General features: G+C 39.6%; 2 protein-coding genes across 5 annotated transcripts in view; both read left to right on the forward strand.

The window, feature by feature from the left end:
- Nucleotides 1–5,022, forward strand: part of LOC113030241 (clathrin interactor 1-like) — a 15,600-nt gene extending 10,578 nt beyond the window's left edge. For both annotated transcript variants that reach the window (XM_026181480.1, XM_026181479.1), the window contains exons 7-12: nucleotides 13–229; nucleotides 314–395; nucleotides 471–548; nucleotides 2,208–2,530; nucleotides 2,699–2,882; nucleotides 3,909–5,022. In XM_026181480.1, coding sequence (XP_026037265.1) covers nucleotides 13–229; nucleotides 314–395; nucleotides 471–548; nucleotides 2,208–2,530; nucleotides 2,699–2,882; nucleotides 3,909–4,309 — 1,285 coding nt within the window. In that variant the 3' untranslated portion in view covers nucleotides 4,310–5,022. The remainder of the gene's footprint in view (nucleotides 1–12; nucleotides 230–313; nucleotides 396–470; nucleotides 549–2,207; nucleotides 2,531–2,698; nucleotides 2,883–3,908) is intronic.
- Nucleotides 5,023–10,911: 5,889 nt separating this feature from the next.
- On the forward strand, nucleotides 10,912–14,627 carry LOC113030093 (transcription factor SOX-30-like). 3 transcript variants are annotated; one of them, XM_026181196.1, is made up of 5 exons: nucleotides 10,917–11,405; nucleotides 11,499–11,633; nucleotides 12,752–12,991; nucleotides 13,093–13,297; nucleotides 14,320–14,627. In XM_026181196.1, exons 1-5 carry the CDS (start codon nucleotides 11,210–11,212, stop codon nucleotides 14,558–14,560), a joined length of 1,017 nt encoding a protein of 338 aa, XP_026036981.1. In that variant the 5' UTR covers nucleotides 10,917–11,209; the 3' UTR covers nucleotides 14,561–14,627. The 3 variants fall into 3 exon arrangements, with proteins under 3 accessions (XP_026036982.1, XP_026036981.1, XP_026036980.1); XM_026181195.1 differs by having other exon boundaries at nucleotides 10,918–11,405; nucleotides 13,093–13,369; XM_026181197.1 differs by lacking the exon at nucleotides 12,752–12,991 and having other exon boundaries at nucleotides 10,912–11,405; nucleotides 13,093–13,369.
- The last annotated feature ends 8,854 nt before the right edge of the window (nucleotides 14,628–23,481 follow it).

Here is a 23,481-nt window from a genome sequence, read left to right on the forward strand (position 1 = left end):
TGGTTGCCATAGTGACAATGAGGAGGACCGAGCATCAAGAAACGGTAGGCAGGAAGCACTCGAGTTCAAGGATGAGGAGGAAACAGTCACAACAAAGAGCATTCAGATCACACAAGCAACTGAAACCACCACCACCACCACACGGAAGCGCACCGTGGCAGCAACCAACAAGACCCTGGACCTGGGTGCTGCAGCCAACTATACTGGAGACAAGAGCCCAGAGGAGAAGGTATTTGCACATGCTCCTTACCAGATGTGTTAGAGTTTCAGTGTACTTGCACATGTGGACACTTTCCTCCTGCATTCTCTCTAGCCATCAAGCAGGCAGTCTTCCAGCAGTGGCCTGGCTGACCTGCTTGTGATCGACCCTTTATCCAATCAGAGCACTACAACAGGTAAATGAAAACTGCTTTTGTCACTTTTTTTTTCTAGAATTTTGTATGAGTCAGTTTTTGTGTTGCTATCTCCAGGTGGCAGTTCAAACCTCATTGGTGGTTTTGCAGACTTCTCATCTCCTGCAGCTTCTGCCAGCCTCCCGACCTCCACCGGTAAACCTTATTTTAGTGCTGGCTTCATACTGTAGAATAATACTCTTGACGTTTACTACCACTTATCATAGGCATAAATGTCTTGGTAATTTTTTTATTTTTATTTATTTTTCTTGTTCTTTGAACTGTTCTTTTTCCAGGGTGAAATTATTTTAAACCAATCATCTTTAATGACTGGAAAAAAAACAGGAGCTGGGTGCACGAGTTAAATTAATTTAGAATTTTCTCTAATATAAACAGGATCAAAAGTTATATGCACAAGCACAAATATATCCATACACCCCAACTCATACACCTAAACAGAAAAATGAGTACAGTTGTGGGATTCAGGAGGTGGGGGAACACTAAGATCTGTTGTAGTCACTTAGCATGGCAAAAAGAATCACAACTCAATTTTTGTTGTGAGCTCTAGTAAATTATTTATTTACTGGATTTATTTACATATTTAATTATGTATTTATTTATTTTTTTAAAGTTTGCAGGCTGTGATCAGCTCACCTGCTGCTCTTTGTGGATTTACAAAACTGAATTTAACAATATGTAAGCAAATGTCTCATATGCTAACTCGGCGGCTTTACATTTCCTACTGTGACACTATACTGTAGATTATCTTTTAACTAGACCATATACAGTTGGTATTCAGTGAATTAATTGAAGCTTGTACAGCTTAAATGTAGATTGATCTATTATGCTTTATGTAGCCGAATACCGACATCCGCACCGTAGCCACTGTGCACCAGTGCAACTTAGAATTCACCACAGGTACAAGCTGTAAGCTTGCTGCAGGCTAACTTATTTATCCTGCACAAAACTACCCAGTATTTTCATGCAATGTTTGAATAATGCAAAGTTGGTATAAAAGTAAACATTTGTCAGAAATACAAATACTCAAGTAAAGTATGGATACCTGAAAATTCCACTTAAGGACGGTAATGAAGTATTTGTACTTCATTAATTCCCACATTTGGTTTGGGATCATTGTCTTGTTGGAACAACCAACTGTGTCTATGTTTTAACCATCCATCTATGGATTTGAGGTGAAGTTGAAGAATTTGCAGGTAGTCCTCCTCTCTTAGTTCAGTTTTTGCAATGTACCACCCAAACAGCCCCAGAGCATGATGCTACCACCACCATGCTTAACAGTTGGTACAGTGTTCTTGGGTCTGAAAGCCTAACGTTTACTCCTCCAAACATAACTCTTTCTGTTATGGCCAATCTGTACTTCATGTCCATAAAACCTTTTTCTAGGCTTTTGGCTTGGTCATGTAGGCAGCTGGAAATTTCACTTGAGCTTGAAGGTGTCGATTTTGGAGCAGGGGCTTTTTTCTTAGTTAACAGGCACTGCCCATTGCGAGGTAAAACTCGCTTCACTGTGGACAGTGACCCTGGAGTTTCAGCAGTCATTTAACATTTATGCTGAACAATCATTTGACCCTGGAAAAACGGACTGTCAAAGAAATCATTATAAGCCCAAAATTACTGTGATATTTGTGCCCTTGAGTGGATGTAAACTTTGGACTATACTTTTATGTAGACTTTTTTTCTTTTTTTGAGAATGTATATTTAGTAACACATTTTTAAAGAAGGATGCAGTAAAGGAGTGGAGCAGCTCCTGTCAATATGTTACAACTAAACGTACCTTTGCCGTCCAATTGGCAGCTGCTGCATCATCCAATGGAAATGGAGAATTTGGGGACTGGAATGCCTTCTCTGCCAGTCCTCCAGCATCATCTAGTTCTGGTCCCTCCCAACCTGTCGCTGACTTGTTTGGCAGCGTTCAGTCACCCACAGCCCCGACCTCCAGTACCACCTCTATTCCACCTTCTGCTGAGCTTTTGGACTTGATGAGTGGAGTTAACAATCAAATAACCAGTCCACATACAACACTTAGTGCCTCTCAGAGCCTGACGTTCTCTCTGGGAGGGGTGACACCCGGTGCTTCTGGTGGTTTACCCACCATGCCCCTCTCTCGTTCTCAACAGGTAGGTGCAGTAACAAGGTGGTCTCATTTTTCTCATGAAATAAAATAACTAAATAAATAAAAATTGGGGGAGGGCACTTCAGTTGAGAATGTACATTTTCAATTATTATACATATCACTATATTTATTTTTGTATTGTGTAAAGAAAACATTTTTATTTGTTTTTCAGAGTTTGGGAGCCATGTCATCTCAGCCACCCATAGGACAACAGCAGAAGGTTGGCGTTGGAGGTCAGGGAACATTAGGGTCAACCTGGTCTGACCCCTCTGTCAACATCAGCTTGGACTTCCTTTCAGCAGGCTTCAACCCCACTAAGACGCCACCCACACTCAACAATATCATCCAGCAGCAAGGTATGTGTGTATTACACAGTATGAGGAAACAAATAAGGATTTTAATTGATGCACATTACAGATTTAGTGTAATGGCAAAGTCAAAAGACCTTTTGGATATTCAATACTGTAGAAAAGTTTAAGTAAAGTGAAGATGTTTTTAAATAATAATCCCCTGCATGAAGAGTTAATGTGCAATAAACAGAACGTTACAAAGTTGGTGTTCGTCCATAGACTTGCACTCATTTATTGAAAGTACTTGGCGTTCCAGAGAGGTTGCTCCTGTTGATGGTATGAAAGATGCATGTGGCTTTAAGGGTTAGAAATTGTCTGCATTCCTTTTAATGGCCAGCAGGGGTTGACTTTTAGTTCTAGAGCAGTCAATGGGAGGAAAAGCCCTCAGCTCCCTCACTCTGTGAGCTCAGTAAACCTAATTTCTGATGACTTTATGGGCTTAGTCGATAGTTTCGGTTCATCCAGAATAAAACATGAAGCCTCATGTAACTGTCTTATGTTGTTTGTCATTCTAAGAGTCAGAAAGGCAGTTTATCCCAGGTATGCTCATAGTCTAACAACTTACCAATCAAATTATTACTCAGATAGTGTAAGTCTTCAGTCAGATCCACGCTGTGCTCATCCCATTTGGTGTAAAACACAAAGATGGCAACCATTGAAACGCTCAGCTCAAGGCTTCCTAACTGGGCTTCATTAACCTTTGAGTGACCTCACACTACTTTGATGCTGGCTGTTATTGTTCTGGATATCTTCAGGAATGTGTCATAGTTGCTTCTGTCTCCTCATCCCTGTGATACTGACAGCATGGCTCTGTGAGACAAGGATCTGTTGCAGGTGTCGTCCTTGTTGCTGAAAATAATTGTTACTCTGTATGTAGGGATGTTTAATTTTCTGCCAACTGCCCTAAGCTTTTGTGCTGTAATGTATATTGTTTAGAATGGGCCATCTAATGATCCAGTTATTAGATGTTATAATACTTTATAAGTTGTACACCAGAGAATATTGAGTAACTCTCCATATGTGTCCATGTAGGCGTGACTCCCGTCAACCTGTTGGCCCAGAACTTCGGAGGACTGAACCTCAGCTCTCCGCCCCATGCGGCATCAATAAGACCACCAGCTAATCCTATGATGGTAGGCAACCCCATGACAATGGGCATGCCTGCAACAATGACAACTGGCATGCCTGGCTCCCTGGCCACAGGTATGCCAGCTTCAATGACCGCAGGTTTACAGGGTGGGATTCCTGTAAACCAAAGCATGATGGGAATGAACATGAACATGAATATGGGCATGTCTGCTCCAGTGATGATGGGCAGTATGGCTGGAATGGGAGTTCCAGCAGTAGGGATGGGCCTACCACACTCCATCACCCCAGCTGTGGTCCCACCCAAACAAGATGCCTTTGCTAACTTTGGCAGTTTTGGGAAATAAAGGTTTGTGTTTGTGTGCGTATGTGTGTGTTTGAGTGAGAGAGAGTTGTGTGCGGGTGTGCATGTCTGACTTGATGAGGGAGTGAATTATGAAAGGACTGCTGTACTCGAAGACAACCTTGCATGAGTCTCTTTTTCTGCTTCTGCTTCCTTTGGTGAAGTAATCATTCGTCACCCCAGTCTGCTGATACAGGGGGACGCAGGGGAAAGCACCCACTGGTGCTCCTCATCCAGCGGTAATTAGATGTATGAAATTCTCGGAAATGGAGAGAAGGTGTCATCACAAAGCCTCTAGTCATTACCTCCTTGTAGGGGGTAAAGTCTTCGTCTTTAACGGTTTCATATACAGTATTATTCACGGTGTATCTCTCTTCAGTACAGAAACACTGCAAAATCCTTCCATCTGTATCTGCTCAGAGAAATTAATCACTGCAGTGGACTCCAATAAAAATGGCATTACTGCCTTAACTTTTTATACCTGTGAAATCATGTTCTGTGTGGTTTCAACCAAATTCAGTAGCAGAATAGAATCTGTTCCATCATGCCAAGAGATACATTTTTCCTTCATCTCTTTCACACTGATGCTGTGTGAGCGCACTGCTAATCCTGCCTCAGTGACTTGAGAACCAGCCCAGATTTCAACAGGTTAAAGAAGCGAATATTACAGTGTTATGTAACAGAAGTTGTTTTAAAAAAACACAGACAATTTTTTTTCTTTTTTTTTTTTTTTTGGACAGCTGCAGCAGTCTTTATTTTTTTTTTTTTTATTTCTTTGTGCATCAGTACCTGCACTCGTCTGCAGAAGAGAGGCACTTGTACCTCTGGAGTGTAGACAATTCTTAATCTCGCCCATCAAAGGGTAGAAACCTGAACATGTTGAGGTACCACTTGATGCTTATACTTATTCTTGAGCCATATGAGCGTGGATTAATTGCTTTCATGTTTTTTCTCTTTTTATCAGGCTTGTAGCTTTTCTCTATAATGGATGCTCAGTATGTGAATAACATGCCCTTCAAAAGACAACATAAACTAATATATCTACTGTAAAATACTCGGAGGAAATTTAAAGTTCATAACAGTCAGTTACTGTTAAAAGTGGCACTTGCCCTGTATTTATATTTTATTGTAGGTGCATCTGACATCTACAAGCCTCATTAAAAGGCTGTCAGTATTTTATTCAGAGTATTTTCCACTCCTATTTTCCCTTAGACCTCCTTGTGATTGTGTCATTTCTTTCTACATATTTCTGTTAGGTCTCTTCTGCTTTGCGTATGGACACCATATATGTATTGATTGCGGGAAAGGGCGGGGCCAATATTTACAAAACTGAAAACACAATCTGCAACATTTTTGTTTGAGTGAGACAATGCTGAATTTTTTGAGACGGCTGCCTGGTACATTTATTTAGAAAGTATTTTTGTCAACTCACACTTCACTTGGGGGTGGGGGTCTCTTGGTTGCTAAGAAAAAATCTGGCCTCACCTTTTGATACTTCATCTGCTTAGTTATCATAAATGGTTATGGAAGGTTTGGGGATCTTGAGTGGAGTTTGTGTGAGGTGTGTGTGTGTGTGTGTGCGTGCGTGTAGTTTTCTGTTTGATGTGCAGACACAGCTCAGCAGAACCTCTTGTCATGTTTTTGAGGCACTGCACTCCAAAAGACCAAATCTTTATTTTGTTACTCTTAAAAGAATAACACCATAGCTATTAGTTTAATATTTTATTAGTTGTAATTTTATGTTCATATGGGAGAGCTACTGATGATGTAATTTAGTTAACTGAAATCATGATTTTATTTTTTTTTTTTTCTCAGTACAGCTCATTTAATTTGATTGTACCCTATATTTTCTGTAATTCATTCAACAATAAATTAAATGACAACATGAACCGAGAGTTTCCTTCTTTGTGTACTTATTATAGGCTAGTTTCTCTTTGTCTTTTTAAAAACATTTTTGGTATTTAGATTTGGTATCTATGGGGGACATTGGTGAACTTGAGCAGTCTTCAGCAGTAGTTTTGTTTTTTCTTGAGCTTTTTATGTTTTGTTTTTGTTAAGCCAGTAAACACTACCATACCATCTTTATTCATAAAGCACTTTAACATAAAACCAGAGTTTTTTTGTTTTGTTTTGTTGTTTTTTGTTTTTGTTTTTTTTAAAAAGGTCAAATTGAGTCAACCCCTTAAAAGACAGCCAAATGCTTTAGCAAATAAATGTGTCTTAAGAGGAGTTTTATGCTCAGAAAGAGAAGAGGCCTGCCTAACGTGCAAGGGCAGATCATTCTAAAACTTTGGAACACTGACCCATGAATCATTCAAGCATAAAAAGGCAACTAACTCAAGAAATGAACCAGTGTCTATGCATAGCAGACAGCTTAGCAAAGGACAAGTGACAAAAAAATACTGACAATAACAGTTTGACAGACATAGAATGTTTTTTTTTTTTTGCACCAACAAGGTGATTCCCAAAGAGCTAAAAACCAACAACTTGGCATACCTCAGTATGGTAAACGGTGAGTTCTTAAGATTTGAGGAAAAGTTGGGAACCAAAGAAATGTTGTGCCTAATAAAATCCAGTAAAAACCTCAGACAGAACCATATCCACAGAGATGGATTTCATTGATCTGTCTACTGTTCACTGAAGCCTCATCAGAAATGGTTTCAGTGGTAAGTGAACTGGTTCTTACATAGTGCTATAAGAAAAGATTTTAATTCAATTCAATTTTATTTATATAGCGCCAAATCACAACAAAAGTCGCCTGAAGGCATTATGGTGTGTTGAATCAAAATTTGAAATTTGATGTCCAAATCATCAATATGTACAGAGAAAGGAGGGAATTGAGGGAATTATGAACACAGAAATGTACCATCAGATTTAGGTCCACCTAACAATCTGTAAAGCATCTGATTGGCAACAACTACTTTTTTTTTTAACATGACTTTGATCTCAAACACTGTCCCTGCAGTAAAAGCATATCTGAATAGAAAAAAACATAATAGAGCAATATCAGTCATAAATTAGCCTCCCCAGAGCCCAGACCTCAACATTACTGAAACGGTGTGGGATCGCATGGACAGAGAACAGAACAAAAGCCAGTCAACATCCAAAGAAGCGCTTTGAATTTCCTTCAAGAAGTTCGGAAAAGAGAGTTCAGTCTGTAACAAAGAATAAAGGTGCACTGAAAAAAATATGTTGTTGGATTTACTTAATTCAATGGTGGACATTTGTTGCACACAGATGTTTTGCTTTGGCAGCAACTTAAACAATTGAGTTAAATTAACACAATTTATTCATGTTCAATAAACTTGTGCAATGTGACTTAAACATGTTTTGATGAAGTAATTTGAGCTCTTGGAATATTTTAATCCTTCACAATTTTCTCACGTTATCCCAACACGATTCAATAACTTTTACCCAATACTACTTGGTCACTTAAATACTACATGTTATCTTCAAATTACATTTTGCTATTATATTCTAGTATCAAATACACAATTTTCAAATGGAGGCCTTATAACAGATTGTATTGTTCTCTTCCAAGATGGTTGCTGGCATCCACCAGTAACCTTTCAAAACAACATGTCTAATTTCACTGCAGTAGGTAAAGAATTAAACTGACATTACTCCTCTACTGAATCTATATAAATCAACAGTTAAATAATGTCAGTTCTTCTGTGTTCTCTGGAATCAATCACAGCAAAGAAATTGGACTGTTTCTTTTGAAAAATGTTGGGAAAGAACAATACAAAACATTCTATTTAAGGCCTCTAACGTCAAGATTCAGTTAAACAACAATTATGACTAAACAATTTGAGGTAATGTTAGTTTCCATTAACATTAAATTAGGTTACTGAATTGGCAAACACCTTCCTATTAACACTACCCATTTTACCCCAATAACTAAAGAAATTAGCACTTGCAGGTCAAAACCTTTATTCAAGAGACGCAAAAATAACATTGATACAGTGACTGTCAAAAATTACAGCACTGATCATACTGTGACATCTTGGTTCAAAACAGCACACTTAGAAATATTCAACGTTCTTTACTTCAACTGAATGAAACTGAAAATACCATTTCACACGACCCATATGGGATATTTAGACTGTATAACTGTTCACGCTACATCTCTTCACTAGTAAAAGAAAGAAAAAATACAAAGAGAAATTTAAAAATGCTGCCAAACAGACAAACAGAACTTGTACAGAGCAAAAGGAAAAACAAACAACAACAAAAAACGGCTCGTCCTCATGGCAGTTGCAGAGTATATAAAAATGAACCCTGCGATCCGTTCCTGGAATTGAGCTTCAAAAATGCAGCAGAACAAGTGTGAGATTTAAATGTCCTCTCACCTAGAGCTGGTCACCTCACATGCATAACAGTGAGCTTCGTTGCAGGAGCAGTTTTGTCTTAGTTGTGAGCTTTTCTTGAGAGCTGAGTTGCATCAAACTCCATTACCACCCATTGAATCACCTCAAAAGTGTAGCAGAGTTGTGATGGGTAACTCATGTTGAAGGAATAAAAAAGGTCCAAACAGCATGGCTACTGCAAAGGTCACGTTATCCAGATCTTGAAGAACAACATCAGAAAAGTCATTGCCTGCCGCATCCTCTGGAGACAGATGTTCATTGTGGTTTTCTCAATCTGTGCAGTGGCCTCAGTCAAGTCCTGGTTAAACACAAAACATTTCTTTAAGATTCCTTTTTAAACTCATCTCTTTTGAATCTACCAGTTCTAATGTTAGAGTAATTTAAACCAATGCAAGCAACATAGTAAATAGCTATAGCCAAAGAGTGGCCTGCCATGCTGCCATTCATGGTCTAACAGAGTTTCTAAGAGAGGGTGAAAAACATAATAATTTCAAATGCTTTACATTAGTTTTTGTTAGAAAGACACCGGCCCATCAGAAATCCAGGTTATGTCACTCAGAAGATGTTAGAATTTAGACTTTCAGCCCCACAATTTGGTTAGCTGTTGGTCAGTTGGTCATTTTTTCAAACAAAAGCTAATATAAATATTGGTGGGATTTTCCTTTGTTCATTAGAATGACAAATTTAAAGTTTTTTCACACTGATGTGACCCCTAATACAGGGGTGGGGATGGGGCCTCAAGGGCCGGCGGCCGAGTTCACTACCAGGCCTCACGTGAACTTCAAATTATTAAAGAGGACTACTGGTCCTAACCAGTCCAATGAGGATCAAGTGGATAACCAAATGCATTTTTAAATGTTGCAAAGCCACAATCTACTCATAAAACACTCACCATGAACTCCTGCACCAAGATGTTGCAATTGTCTTTCACACAGATGCGGAGCACTTTGATGAGGGACTCCGAGCATTAATGTCATCCTTGACTATTATAACAAAGAAAACAGAGATTTGTGAACTTTTCAGTAGCACAGAAGAAAATGATCCCAGACAAAAACTCTTGACTTTTTAAACCAGTCAACATGCAACACCAGCATCTACAAAGCAATATCAAAAGTTCCTGTTTGACATCAACTTTATGGATATATAGTTTCCAGAACATTTATTTTTAAAAAAAGATAATTTTTTCTCAGTGGGCCAGTAAATGCATGACGAAAATTATGGCATCCTTTTAGTGGAATCATTACTCACAGGTAATAGTTGACTGTTTCAATGGATGTAGCATAAAAATCTTTTACTGACCTAATGCAATACATATACACTTTGTAGTTAAAGAATTTTAAAGTTCTTACTGTCATTATGGCAGCTACATCCTTTAGCTTTGTGCCCTGTTCCCCCGATCACTTTGCAAACACTTTCAGCAGACTGTCAGAGAAAAACTCAGCTCCGTCAGAAACCTTGACTGTAAAGGCATGGTTGGGATGCACTGGAATGCTGCATTTTATCTGAAATGACATAAAATTATTTTGAAATAACAGCAGGCACTGTGCTTGGTTAATCAGTAATGTTTTGTTGAATAAAAACTGTGTTTCCAGATCTTATGGGATTAAAAAAAATCCAAAGATGTTTGTTTCTGATTTGCAACCCAACAGCGCCAATTCTTTGACAACAGATAAAACAGCAAATAAGCTAACGGCTCTTTTTTAGCATGTTACATGGCGACACTCTAGACGTTTAACTACATTTGGCTGAATTATGGTAAAAATGAATTCAAAAAATCAAGACACACCAAAAACGTAGAGTTGGCTGCTCGACTTGACTGAGATGGATGCCTTTTTTAAACCACGATCCAAAGCCCGCGAGATGAAATCACGCGTGGTTTCACGAGATTTAACGTTGCTATCTTATTGACTTACGTCACCTGAACATGATATGAACAATTTAATACACCCTTTCTGCATATCATGTAGTTTTTACACTATATAGTTACATTTAACTTTAAAACATGAGGCAATTGTGTTAAATGCATGCAAGATGCTTACATAAATCCAAGAGATGGCCAGTCCCTTTTTTTCAGTGTGGTCGGTCCAAATATTCACTTTGAAGCTCATTAAAATTGTACAAACTCTGTTTTCCCCCCTTAAAACGGTATTTCCATGCATGTTAGCACATGTTGCAGTAATTCGTTACACCTGTTTCCAATTTTCCTGAAAATTAAATAAATAAAGGAATCAAGGGTCCCTCGAGACTCGAGACTTTTTCATAGTTCTGTACATTTCCAGACATGTTTGAAATAGTTTTTAACCTTATAACTTGCAGAATGGTGTAAAAGTAGCTATTTTTAATTATCGCATCATCTTTCTCTCTGTAAAACTCTTAAAACCCATTTTACAAACACATTAGCATTCAACGTTCAGATCTCGCGCTGCGTAACGTCCCCGTTTGGCAACTAACGGTTTTGAATTCGTTCACACGCAATTAAAAACACGCACAACACACAGAGACTCTTCCAAAATAATCGCTACAACAGTCTCACAATGGAAACCAACTCCAAAAGGATAAAACAAGAGGAAGAAGAGGCTGAAGAAGGTAGTTCTAGACACCCGTGGCTAAGTGTCAGCCCGGGTCAAGAGACCTTTCGGGATTGTCCAGTCAAAAAAGAGGGACACCAGAGCGGGATCAGCGGGCCAACTACTCCCAGAAACAAGACCAGTTTGGCCTCAGTTGAAAAAGGTAAGTTACGAGAGAAAAAGTATCCACCTCCAAATGAGTATCAAAAATTATGACTAGGTTAGAAAAGGTGGTGAACGAATGATCCCTTTTCAGGTAACAATGGGATGTTTCAGGGTTGTGGAGTTGGTGGATATTTGAAGGAGGAACCCGACCACTTCGCCCGAACCTCGCCCACACAGGGAGATGATATTCCGGCTGTCTGTTTTACCATCCAACCAACAGAGGAAGGTATCATACGTAGTAGCTGTTAACATAGCCTGCTAAATCGTATTTGTATTAAATAAACGTGTATGCAGGAGTGTTTTCAGGACTTTTTCAATGTGATGGACCAGCACAAGATATTGCGTGTCTTCTTATGAATAAAAAAAATGAATAACTGTTTTAAAAAGTAGTGAAACAAGTATTTATAACTTTTAAGTGAAAGTATTACTAATACTACAAACAGTAATAATACAAGTACTAAGTAATAATACAAACTGTTTTAGTATCAGAATGTACTTGAACTATCTAAAGTAAAAGTACCACCATTTATTATACAGACCCATGTCCATGATATTGTTGGATCATAATTATTGATCCATTAATGTAAATGTCACTTTAAGTATAGTGGTAGGTAGAATCTATATTAACAACCCAACAAGGAATTAACCTCAATTATGATATACTAGGTGAAAAGTAACGGTATGTATGGAAGAATTTCAAGATCTTAACTTTTTAAGTGAAAACAGGAATCATTTATGAAATCAAAATCACAAACTCCTGGCCTTTCTGCATGTTATTACAGTATGATGCAAAAGTCTTTAGTCATCCCTCATTTTTATTATATTTTGCCAGAAAAAAGGAAATTAGGTGCAGCAATTTATTGAAACGTGCAGACATACATGGAACTACATAAGGGAAAAACTGAGTTTGTACAATTTCAGTGAGCATAAAAGTCAATATTTGGTATGACCACCTTTATTCTGCAACACAGCCTGAACTCTCATAGCCAAGCTTTTCATATAATTTCTTTAAGTAGTCTTTGGGAATAGTTCAGGCATCTTGATGGACATCCAAAGGCCCTCTTTGGATGTTGGCTGCCTGTTTAGTTCTCTGTCAAATGATCCTACACTGCTTCAATAATACTGACATCTGGGTGCTAGTGAACATCCAAAGCGGGTGTAGGGAGGCCAGTCCATCAATTAAAGTGTTTGACTGTGTGTTTTTCTATCCAGGTATGCTTTTACTCTATTGGGAGTGTGTTTAAAGGTTAAAAAAAACATTCTAAAAATATTTATAAAAAATTCAAGAGAAAATTAACAAAAATTGCCAGTAATATAGTTACACAACGTTTATGTCTCCCACAGACATAAAGCAAATGCAGACTGGCAGAGACGCAACTGGACACATTAAACGGCCACTGAATGCTTTCATGGTGTGGACTCGCATACACCGCAAGGTCCTGCAGAAAACCATGACAAGAGGCAGTTTTAAAAACATTAGCATTCAGCTCGGGTTGGAGTGGTCCAAGCTTAGCAAGGAACAGAAGGAGCCCTACTTTCAAGTGGCTCATAAACTGAAAAACATCCATAGTCACCAATTTCCTGGTATGAAGCAAAAACCCTAGACTACATGATTGTAAACATTTATTGCAGAGTAAAAGTGGATCTGTTTTCCATTAACACTTGTCTTTGTTTCATCATGCCAGATTACGGGTATCAACCCAGAAAGAGGAAGCACAGAGAATATTTCAACCCAGTGAAATACACAGGACAGGAAGCTACACAGGACAGGGGGGAGCACCAGTCTAGTTTTCCCCCCTTTTTCCCACAAGAAAAGACAACACTGTGTTCAGTTCAGCCCACATGCCCGGTCCCCATCATATCTTCGGCACCCGCTGTCTCCTTCAAAGTGTACTATAATCCCTACTACCTACTACCTGTCCCCTATGTGTCCAGTCTGAGTTACCATATTGATTTAGCCAGGTAAAGAGAGAGCCACTTTCATGACACAGAAAACTCAGACTTTTAAGCACTACATAACTCACGAACACATTAATCTTGCGGCAATACACCAACAGCATAAACGTCACAGAGAAGTCCAATTCAGTGACACCGTTTATTGAGTTGAGACCTCGGAGACACGTGGAAATCGTTAATCATGGCAGCAGGCCTGTCGATCAAAGCGACCATGCCGCTAACTCCTGTATCCTGAGTTATCAAAAAGTTCCCACAAATCGATCCTTAGATCATAAGCCAGTTTTTCTATGAGGCTGTAAATATGCTTTTTAATGTCGCTTAGTTGGATATTTTAACATGGCTGTCTATGGCCATCAACTTGCTTTTGGAAGCAACCCCTAGTTACCACTAAAGGAAATGCATTTTTTTGCCTTCATTTTTCAGCACTATAGGGTTTCGACTTGATTAAGTCTTATATCAGTCAGGAGTTCTTATGTCAGGCAATTTATTTATTTTTAATCAACATATTGTACATTAGTGTTACACCAAGCAGCCACAACAAAAGACGCACGGACAGATGAAGTTTGATCCCTTGCATCTGTCTGAATGTAGTTTTGACATGTAGCAACTCCCCATAGCCCAACCTGATCAAGCACCCTCACCCAAACCAGTCACCACTTTTACCATCCTAGTAAGAGACAATGGTAGTGTGTGCAAAAGCTGCTCGCAAACAAGCTGCAGTTAGTGTTACTCATCCAGACACCCCAGGTCACCCAGCAGGTCCGTTATCATTGCTCTGGACAGGTCAGGGCTCTTTGGGCAATAGATGGTGCATAAATGTAATATTAGAGCTTTAACAGAATGTAAAGATTCTCATAGTTGGCAGTTACTGGACATTTTATTTCACTGTCACATTTTCTAATAATTACCTTTCCATGTCTTTATGTATGGCTTTTCTCTATATGTCCAAATCCAAGGAGCTCCATGGAAGAAGGGAGGGCTCACCACTGCATTCACCCGCAGACAGGCCAGATTGTTCCAGCCTCCCTCAGCGGGGAAACAGCGCAGCAGCCTAACAGCACTGAGAAAGTCCTCAGTGGTTCATTCACATTAGAGAGCCACACACAGCCCAGCATCCTCACCAATCAGCAGCTGTCTTCAAACAGAAACGAGGCGAACAAATCTGAGGGGGACATCGACGTGGTTGGACTGTTCTAGGAGATGTTCAGCACACACTGGCTGATTTGCATTTGAGCAAATCAAATATACATTTTTCGCATATTAATAGTTTATTCATTTTTATTCTACTTTTTGTTTAGCTGTTGTCATGTATTTAGAGCACTCCACAACACAAAAAGAAATTGTGCTTTTTTTTATTGCTACTGATGTAAACTAACAGCAGAAACACAGAATGAATGATGTTGACTGCACACATGCTTCAAACAGCAGTGTAATCTGCTGCAATTAGTAAATCAGCAATTCTTCTTGAAACATTTCATTATATACCTATTTCATTACATGAAAGCTCAATGTGCTTAACATAGAAGATAAAAACTACAATGTCTTAAGGCATTCCAAATAATAAAAGTAAAACCACTTTACAAAAAAATAATCTTAACGGTCACACATAAACACACAGCTGTTATAATGGACCTCAGGTCAGGCAACTTGTTCCAAGGAATGGGACCACAATAACTGAAAGCCCTCTTGGCATACCTGGATGTGATTCTGGAAACAGTTAGTTTTTTACAGCCGCTAGGACACATTTCACAATACTTAGGTCACTTTCGCAAAACTCTTCACACAATTCTCCTAACTGACCTTCAGCTTGGCAAAGCAGTTCATTTCACATTCAAAATGCACTACAACTACCAAAACACTTTATTCAGGTCTCAAATAAACTCATTCTTCCAGAACACTAGCAAAGGTTGACAGCCGACAAACACACTTTGTCACCCACAAAACAATGACCTAAAAAACACTAAAAACATGTAGCATTACACAGTGTTTTCTTGTGTAAAACAAGGACACATCTCTGTTTATAATTTCAATATATGTTACTGGAATGAATCAGACATCATGCAGAATTCGTTACAGTTTTTGCTCGTTGCTTGAACACTATAAACCCATGCTTATACTAAAGTAACACAACTTGAAGCTTTTGTTACCATACCTCAAACACATGTACCCATACCTTAAACAAAAGTGCTGCTTTGCACTCTGGTTGCAATTATGCAACACACTTACTCCTTTATGCAACACACATGGTCCTGCATACTACACTCTATTTCATACATAAGACACTTCGTTCAAAAATGAAATTTCAGGGTGCCATTTGGAAAACACATGTATCCAAAATACAAAACACATCGGGTAATTGCAACCACTCAAATATACACCTGAAGGCATTTACTTGCAAAACTGAACACCAATTAGCCAACCACAAAAAGCCCTCAGTTTAGCCATTTCAAGAACTTTGCAAGCATGGATGGAGGGAGAGCAAGAGGAAGAGGAGGAGGAGGTCAAAGAGGCCATGCACGGACCCATATTTCTGATGATATAAGAGCAACTTTGGTGGACCATGTCATCAACCACGGCCTGACTATGAGGGAAGCTGGGCAGAGAGTCCACCCACATCTAAGCCGTTTCACAGTGGCATCTGTAATACAGTTTTTGCTCGTTGCTTGAACACTATAAACCCATGCTTAGACTAAAGTAACACAACTTGAAGCTTTTGTTACCATACCCCAAACACATGTACCCATACCTTAAACAAAAGTGCTGCTTTGCACTCTGATTGCAATTATGCAACACACTTACTCCTTTATGCAACACACATGGTCCTGCATACTACACTCTATTTCATACATAAGACACTTCGTTCAAAAATGAAATTTCAGGGTGCCATTTGGAAAACACATGTATCCAAAATACAAAACACATCGGGTAATTGCAACCACTCAAATATACACCTGAAGGCATTTACTTGCAAAACTGAACACCAATTAGCCAACCACAAAAAGCCCTCAGTTTAGCCAATTCAAGAACTTTGCAAGCATGGATGGAGGGAGAGCAAGAGGAAGAGGAGGAGGAGGTCAAAGAGGCCATGCACGGACCCATATTTCTGATGATATAAGAGCAACTTTGGTGGACCATGTCATCAACCACGGCCTGACTATGAGGGAAGCTGGGCAGAGAGTCCACCCACATCTAAGCCGCTTCACAGTGGCATCTGTAATAAGAAAATTCCGACTAGAAAACAGGTCTGTCTTCATCTCACTGCCTTCTACTCTACTCAGATGGTTTTCATAGTACTGTTCTACAGTTACCATATCAAGTGTACAGGGTATTGCAGGGTGCTAATGCTCCTTTTGCAGCCAAAGTGGTAGTTTCTGTGAAACATACCATGATTACTTATATTGAAGTACAGTGTTGTACAGTGGATGATACAGTATATACAGTAAAGTACTGTAAGAAAAATAAGCAAACCAATGACAATATGTGGTTGTATTTCTCTAGAATGACTCGAAGACCTTCTGGGGGAGGACGCCAACGCCTGTTCACACAACGGCAGGAACTTGCCGTTGTGGACCTAGTGAGGGCAGACAATGCTATCCGTCTCCACCAGCTACGAAAGCAAATACTTGCAGACAGGCAAGTGTTCAACAACATAAACCATGTGAGCATCACCACCATCAGACGCATCTTGGGAAAACACAGCATCACCATGAAGCAACTCTACAGAGTACCATTTGAGAGGAACAGTGACAGGGTCAAAGGACTTCGAGCTGAATATGTACCATATCAGTACCACAAGAATACATTCTGAGAGCTACACAGGTACCCGTGTGATGGGGTGAGGGTTCTGTATGTGTAGCACTGTAGTACAGTAATATGTTCTCTCTTTTTTTTTTTTTCTTTTTTTTTTACAGAGAATCTTGGCCATGGATGGAGCTGCACAGCCTCATGAATTCATTTTCATTGATGAATCTGGATTCGACCTGTGCAAAACAAGACGACGGGGTCGTAATGTAATTGGCCAAAGGGCAATTGTGCACGTTCCAGGGCAGCGCGGGGGAAATATCACATTGTGTGCCGCCATAAGCCTTCGACGGCTTCTGCATCATCATGCAAAACTAGGTCCATACAATAGCCAACATATACTCACATTTCTAGATCTCCATGATATAGTTGTACAGAATAGACCAGATCAGCCCAGGTTTGTGGTGATATGGGATAATGTCAGTTTCCATCGGGCTGCTCTGGTCCAGGCCTGGTTCTCCAACCACAGTCAACTTGAAGTGGTATGCTTGCCCCCTTACTCACCATTTTTAAACCCTATAGAGGAATTTTTTTCGGCTTGGAGATGGCGTGTATATGACCGCCAACTACATGCCTGCATGCCTCTTCTGCAGGCAATGGAACAGGCCTGCGGCGACATTCAGGTGACAGCAATCCATGGATGGTTTTGACATGGAAGAGGATATTTTCCCCGGTGCCTAGCGGGAGAAGACATTGCTTGCGATGTTGATGAGGTCCTGTGGCCAGACCCCAACAGACGGCGGGATCCATGAGCCCACGTATGCACAATTGTCATGATTTTTTGTTTACAGTATAGTGTTTTTTCTATTACTGTATTATGGGTTGTTTTTTTTTTTTGTTTTTTTTTTTCTTTATCTGAATTCATGGTACTGCAATGTACAATATTGAGTAGGCCTATTTGCTTTTTTGGTTGTTTGCAAATGTGTCTCCTGAAAATATGCCTTCTGAATGAACAATGGAAATCAAAGACTGCAGTGCTTTATATAAAGTAGACTAGTGTGTTCCCCCTGCTCTGTAGGTGTTTGCATATGATGCAAGTATGTGTCATTTTGTCAACAGAGTTACATTTTGACAAAGGAATGTTAGGTTTTGATAGCAGAGTTTAGGTTTTGAGAGTAGAGTTTCAATTTGGTGCAGATGTGAATGGTATATTTCCCAGTGTTGTGTCATGTTTACTTGTGTTTAGGGTTTTGGCACAATGAGCAAAGTTTTGCAAAATGTGTTCAGGCAACGGGCAAAAACTGTAATATTGGTTTATGTATTTTTATTTTTTTGCACTAAGTAATCCCAAAATACAAGAATTTGTATACACACCATCCACTGATACTATACAATAGTAATGCTAATCTACTCGGTCTTCTCCATTTGGCCACAGGTTCCCATCCACATCACATCTTATGTCATCTAGGGCAATACACCTAGGAAATAATCTTCTGGGATGCCAGAATTGAAGGAGTTGAAAAATTGAAGGAGTAACACCTGTGTAGATGTTCATCTACAATGAGAATCAGCTGTGGCTGGTTAAACTGCATTTTTAGATTTAAAATATGTTTCAATAAAATATTGCTGTTGGATTTTGCTGTCTTATTCAGTTTTGCATTGTGTTATTGTTTTGGCCATAAGTTTAACAGTTTTGAAAACAGTATGTAAGTATATGCAAAATGTCCTGTATGTACAAAGATTTTTGGCAGTTGTGTCTGAGTGAGAAAATAATTCATGAAATTTGAGAGATTTAGTCATTGAATGCATTTTGTGCCAAAACAATGATAACTGATCCTCAGTTTAGCCCACATAGACTTCTGTTGTGCTCACTGTGTGAGGAGTTTTGCAAAAGTGACCTAAGTATTGAGAAATGTGTCCTAGCATCTGTAAAAAACTGTAAAAGCTCTGCACCCAATAGCCTGAGAAGTCTAATCAGGTTATAGACAATGATCAAATTAGAGATGTTGTGAGGGGAGCCAAACCACTGAAAGCTGCTTCATGAAGTAATAGAAGTATTTTAAAGGTAATTCTACATCGAGAGCCTGTGAAGTGGCTTCAGTATTGCAGAAATATGGTAAAATTTAAAATTTCTGTGTGTGTGTGTGTGTGTGTGTGTGTGTGTGTGTGTGTGTGTGTGTGTGTGTGTGTGTGTGTGTGTGTGTGTGTGTGTGTGTGTGTGTGTGTGTGTGTGTGGGCCCACTGATGATTCGGGTGATCCTGCAAATAGAGGAATAGTCATAACCTGATTTATATATTGTTTTATATGATTTCACAGTTTTTGAAAGTGCCTTGAGGCACCGAATTCACAAAAGCATTTGCTTCAAGGTGCTCTATATTATAAGGTCAAGAACCTACAATAATACACAGAAAACCACAACAATCAGATGACCCCTCCATGAGCAAGCACTTTGCAACAGTAAGAAAGAAAAACTCCCTTCTAACAGGAAGAAACCTCCAGCAGAAGCAGGATCAAGGAGGGGCATCCATTTTTCCTGTCTGGTTTGGGATGTGTAAAGAGTACTGGACCCAGAATTGACCCTTGAGGAACACCTGGTTTCATTCTGCAGCTCTAAAATTACTAATTGAAACATAAAAACTTTTACCCTTTAGGTATGACAACAACCTGTCAAGAACCTGACCAACCTTAAAGTACTATTGGTCTACATTCTACATTCTCAATAAGCTGCAGAAGCAAAACACAGAAACAATCGAGGAGTTGAAAATCCTCATCCTCGAGAAAAAGGTGCTCGTGGAAAAGCAGCTGGAGAAAAAGAAAAAACGCTTCCGCTTCTTCTGGAGGAAGAACACTCCTTTCACTACTGTCGATGCCATCTCTTCTTCCCCCACCTCTGTTCCAGCTTAATTTTCCAACTTTACGCTCTTCTTTACATCCCCCCACCCCCACCTTTTCTTTTTTATTAATAATTGAACAATAAAAACAAGTGGCTGCTAATTAAATGTGTCAAATCAATGTCTTTATTCAAGAATACAAGAAATGTGTGGGTGTTTGTGTGTGTGCATAATATACATACTTTACGTGTTGGATCCAAATCCCACAAGGAATTAAATAAAACAAGAAGACAAACAAAAACAAATATTTCTCTCCCTTCCCAGGTCAGGAATCAGGATGAGGAAGAAATTAGGTCAGATCAGTGCAGGATTTTGCACTACTGACATAAAGTTTCTGCTGATTAAAAAAAAGTATGTCGATATTTCTGAAATACATTTGCAAACAAATAACTTTGACAACTTATGTTTTTTCATAAAAGAAAAAAGAAAAATCAGAGAGCAGAGCTGGTAAAACAGCTTAGCTCTGCAGGTTACAGGAGATCAGATGCCAAATACTTTTCATGACAGTCTTCGTTATTGCATAAATCTCCCCTTTTATCATTGATCAGTAAATCACTGCATATAAATTCATCTAACCATTATAATTTCATGAGTAAAGATTCTCAGATGATTGAATGGCGGTTTTAGTAAATGTTGAACTTTATTGTGATTTCTATTTTTAGAATCAATAGCACACATTTTGATTTAGTTTTGCAAGCTGCTGATTTCACACAGATCCACTGCCCAAAAGTGCCTTTGAGTTTTTCATCATTTAACAAGAACAGGCTCAGGCAATCATTGTGTAATTAGGCTTAGCATATGTGACAGTACATGGCACAAAATAAACAAGATGTTTCCATGTAACTAAATCCAGATTTTAGTCCCAATTTTTGTTGACTATAATGAAAATATATACTCTTTAGTATTACATTTGCTTCTGTACTTGGGGTCATTATCCTGTTGCATGGCCTAATTTAGGAGTAGCTTTAGCTGTCAGACAAACAGCCTCACATTTGACTCTAGAAAACTTTGTCATGCAGAGGAGTTTGTCAGCTGCAAGGTGACTATCTCTTGTGGCTGCAGAACAAGCTCTTTTTGAAAAAATCACCACCCTTGAACCAGCATAGTTGACATTTGGTTTGAGGTGTTTGATTCTTGCTGAAGGTACTGCTGTGTATTATGGCCAAACCTCCACTTCGGTCTCAGATGCAGCTCTTGGGTAGTGCAGTTTCTCTGAGCACTGAACGATTTTTGGGGTGGATCTGAATGCTGCAGACTAGCAGACTTGCTGTTTGCTAGTCGGGGCAGGGGCCTTCTGGTCGGAGTCTGGGATGCTGGGCCTCCCGGGTGCTGCAGGACTGTTTTTCTCTTCCCCAGGGAAAAGGATAACATCTCCTGGGGTATAGAGTATGTGTGGGGAGTGTGAGTACAGTGTCCATTTCTGTTTGTCTCCATGTTGGGCGATTGTCGAGTATTTATATATGTGTGCATGAGGGTGGGAATGCATGTTTGTGTACAGTGGGGCAAAAAAGTATTTAGTCAGCCACCGATTGTGCAAGTTCCCCCACCTAAAATGATGACAGAGGTCAGTAATTTGCACCACAGGTACACTTCAACTGTGAGAGACAGAATGTGAAAAAAAAATCCATGAATTCACATGGTAGGATTTGTAAAGAATTTATTCGTAAATTAGGGTGGAAAATAAGTATTTGGTCACCTCAAACAAGGAAAATCTCTGGCTCTCACAGACCTGTAACGTCCTCTGTAAGAAGCTTTTCTGTCCCCCACTCGTTACCTGTATGAATGGCACCTGTTTGAACTCATCATCTGTATAAAAGACACCTGTCCACAGCCTCAAACAGTCAGACTCCAAACTCCGCCATGGCCAAGACCAAAGAGCTTTCGAAGGACACCAGGAAAAGTATTGTAGACCTGCACCAGACTGGGAAGAGTGAATCTACAATAGGCAAGCAGCTTGGTGTGAAAAAATAGAATAGAATAGAATAGAATTCAACTTTATTGTCATTGCACATGCACAGGTACAGGGCAACGAAATGCAGTTTGCATCCATCCAGAAGTGCTTTAGTGATATAGATATATTACAATATATATTAGCAACTGCAAATCAACTGTGGGAGCAATCATCAGAAAATGGAAGACATACAAGACCACTGATAATCTCCCTCGATCTGGGGCTCCACGCAAGATCTCATCCCGTGGGGTCAAAATGATCATGAGAACGGTGAGCAAAGATCCCAGAACCACACGGGGGGACCTGGTGAATGACCTGCAGAGAGCTGGGACCAAAGTAACAAAGGTCACCATCAGTAACACACTACAACGGCAGGTAATCAAATCCCGCAGTGCCAGACGTGTTCCGCTGCTGAAGCCAGTGCATGTCCAGGCCCGTCTGAAGTTTGCCAGAGAGCACATGGATGATACAGCAGAGGATTGGGAGAATGTCATGTGGTCAGATGAAACCAAAGTAGAACTTTTTGGTATAAACTCAACTCGTCGTGTTTGGAGGAAGAAGAATACTGAGTTGCATCCCAAGAACACCATACCTACTGTGAAGCATGGGGGTGGAAACATCATGCTATGGGGCTGTTTTTCTGCCAAGGGGACAGGACGACTGATCCGTGTTAAGGACAGAATGAATGGGGCCATGTATCGTGAGATTTTGAGCCAAAACCTCCTTCCATCAGTGAGAACTTTGAAGATGAAACGAGGCTGGGTCTTCCAACATGACAATGATCCAAAACACACCGCCCGGGCAACAAAGGAGTGGCTCCGTAAGAAGCATTTGAAAGTCCTGGAGTGGCCTAGCCAGTCTCCAGACCTCAACCCCACAGAAAATCTGTGGCGGGAGTTGAAAGTCCGTGTTGCTCGGCGACAGCCCCAAAACATCACTGCTCTCGAGAAGATCTGCATGGAGGAATGGGCCAAAATACCAGCTACTGTGTGTGCAAACCTAGTAAAGACCTATAGTAAACGTTTGACCTCTGTTATTGCCAACAAAGGTTATGTTACAAAGTATTGAGTTGTATTTTTGTTATTGACCAAATACTTATTTTCCACCCTGATTTACGAATAAATTCTTTACAAATCCTACCATGTGGATTCATGGATTTTCACATTCTGTCTCTCACAGTTGAAGTGTACCTCTGTTACAGGAAAAATGATTCTATGTTTCTTTACCTTCTTTTAAATGTACAAAGATGCCCTTTGTCTATGGTTAGATTAGTTTAGAATTATCCTTTTAGACTTTCCCAGCAGACATATTGTTTTGGGACATATTGTTTTAGATTGTTTTATCTCTCACAGCTTTCTCACAGCTCTCTGCTGACGAGAGCTGGGAGTTGTTTATTTTTATCTGTTTATTATTTTCTTATCCTGTTCTCACTGTCTTTCCTATAAAAAGTGCCAAGCCTCTGTTCACGATGTGAGTTGTTCTCAGCAGCTCACCCGTGTACACGTTTAGCAAAGAAAGTAACTTTGTCTCATTG

This window comes from Astatotilapia calliptera, chromosome 10 (assembly GCF_900246225.1).
Source record: "Astatotilapia calliptera chromosome 10, fAstCal1.2, whole genome shotgun sequence".
Classification (NCBI taxonomy): Eukaryota; Metazoa; Chordata; class Actinopteri; order Cichliformes; family Cichlidae; genus Astatotilapia; species Astatotilapia calliptera.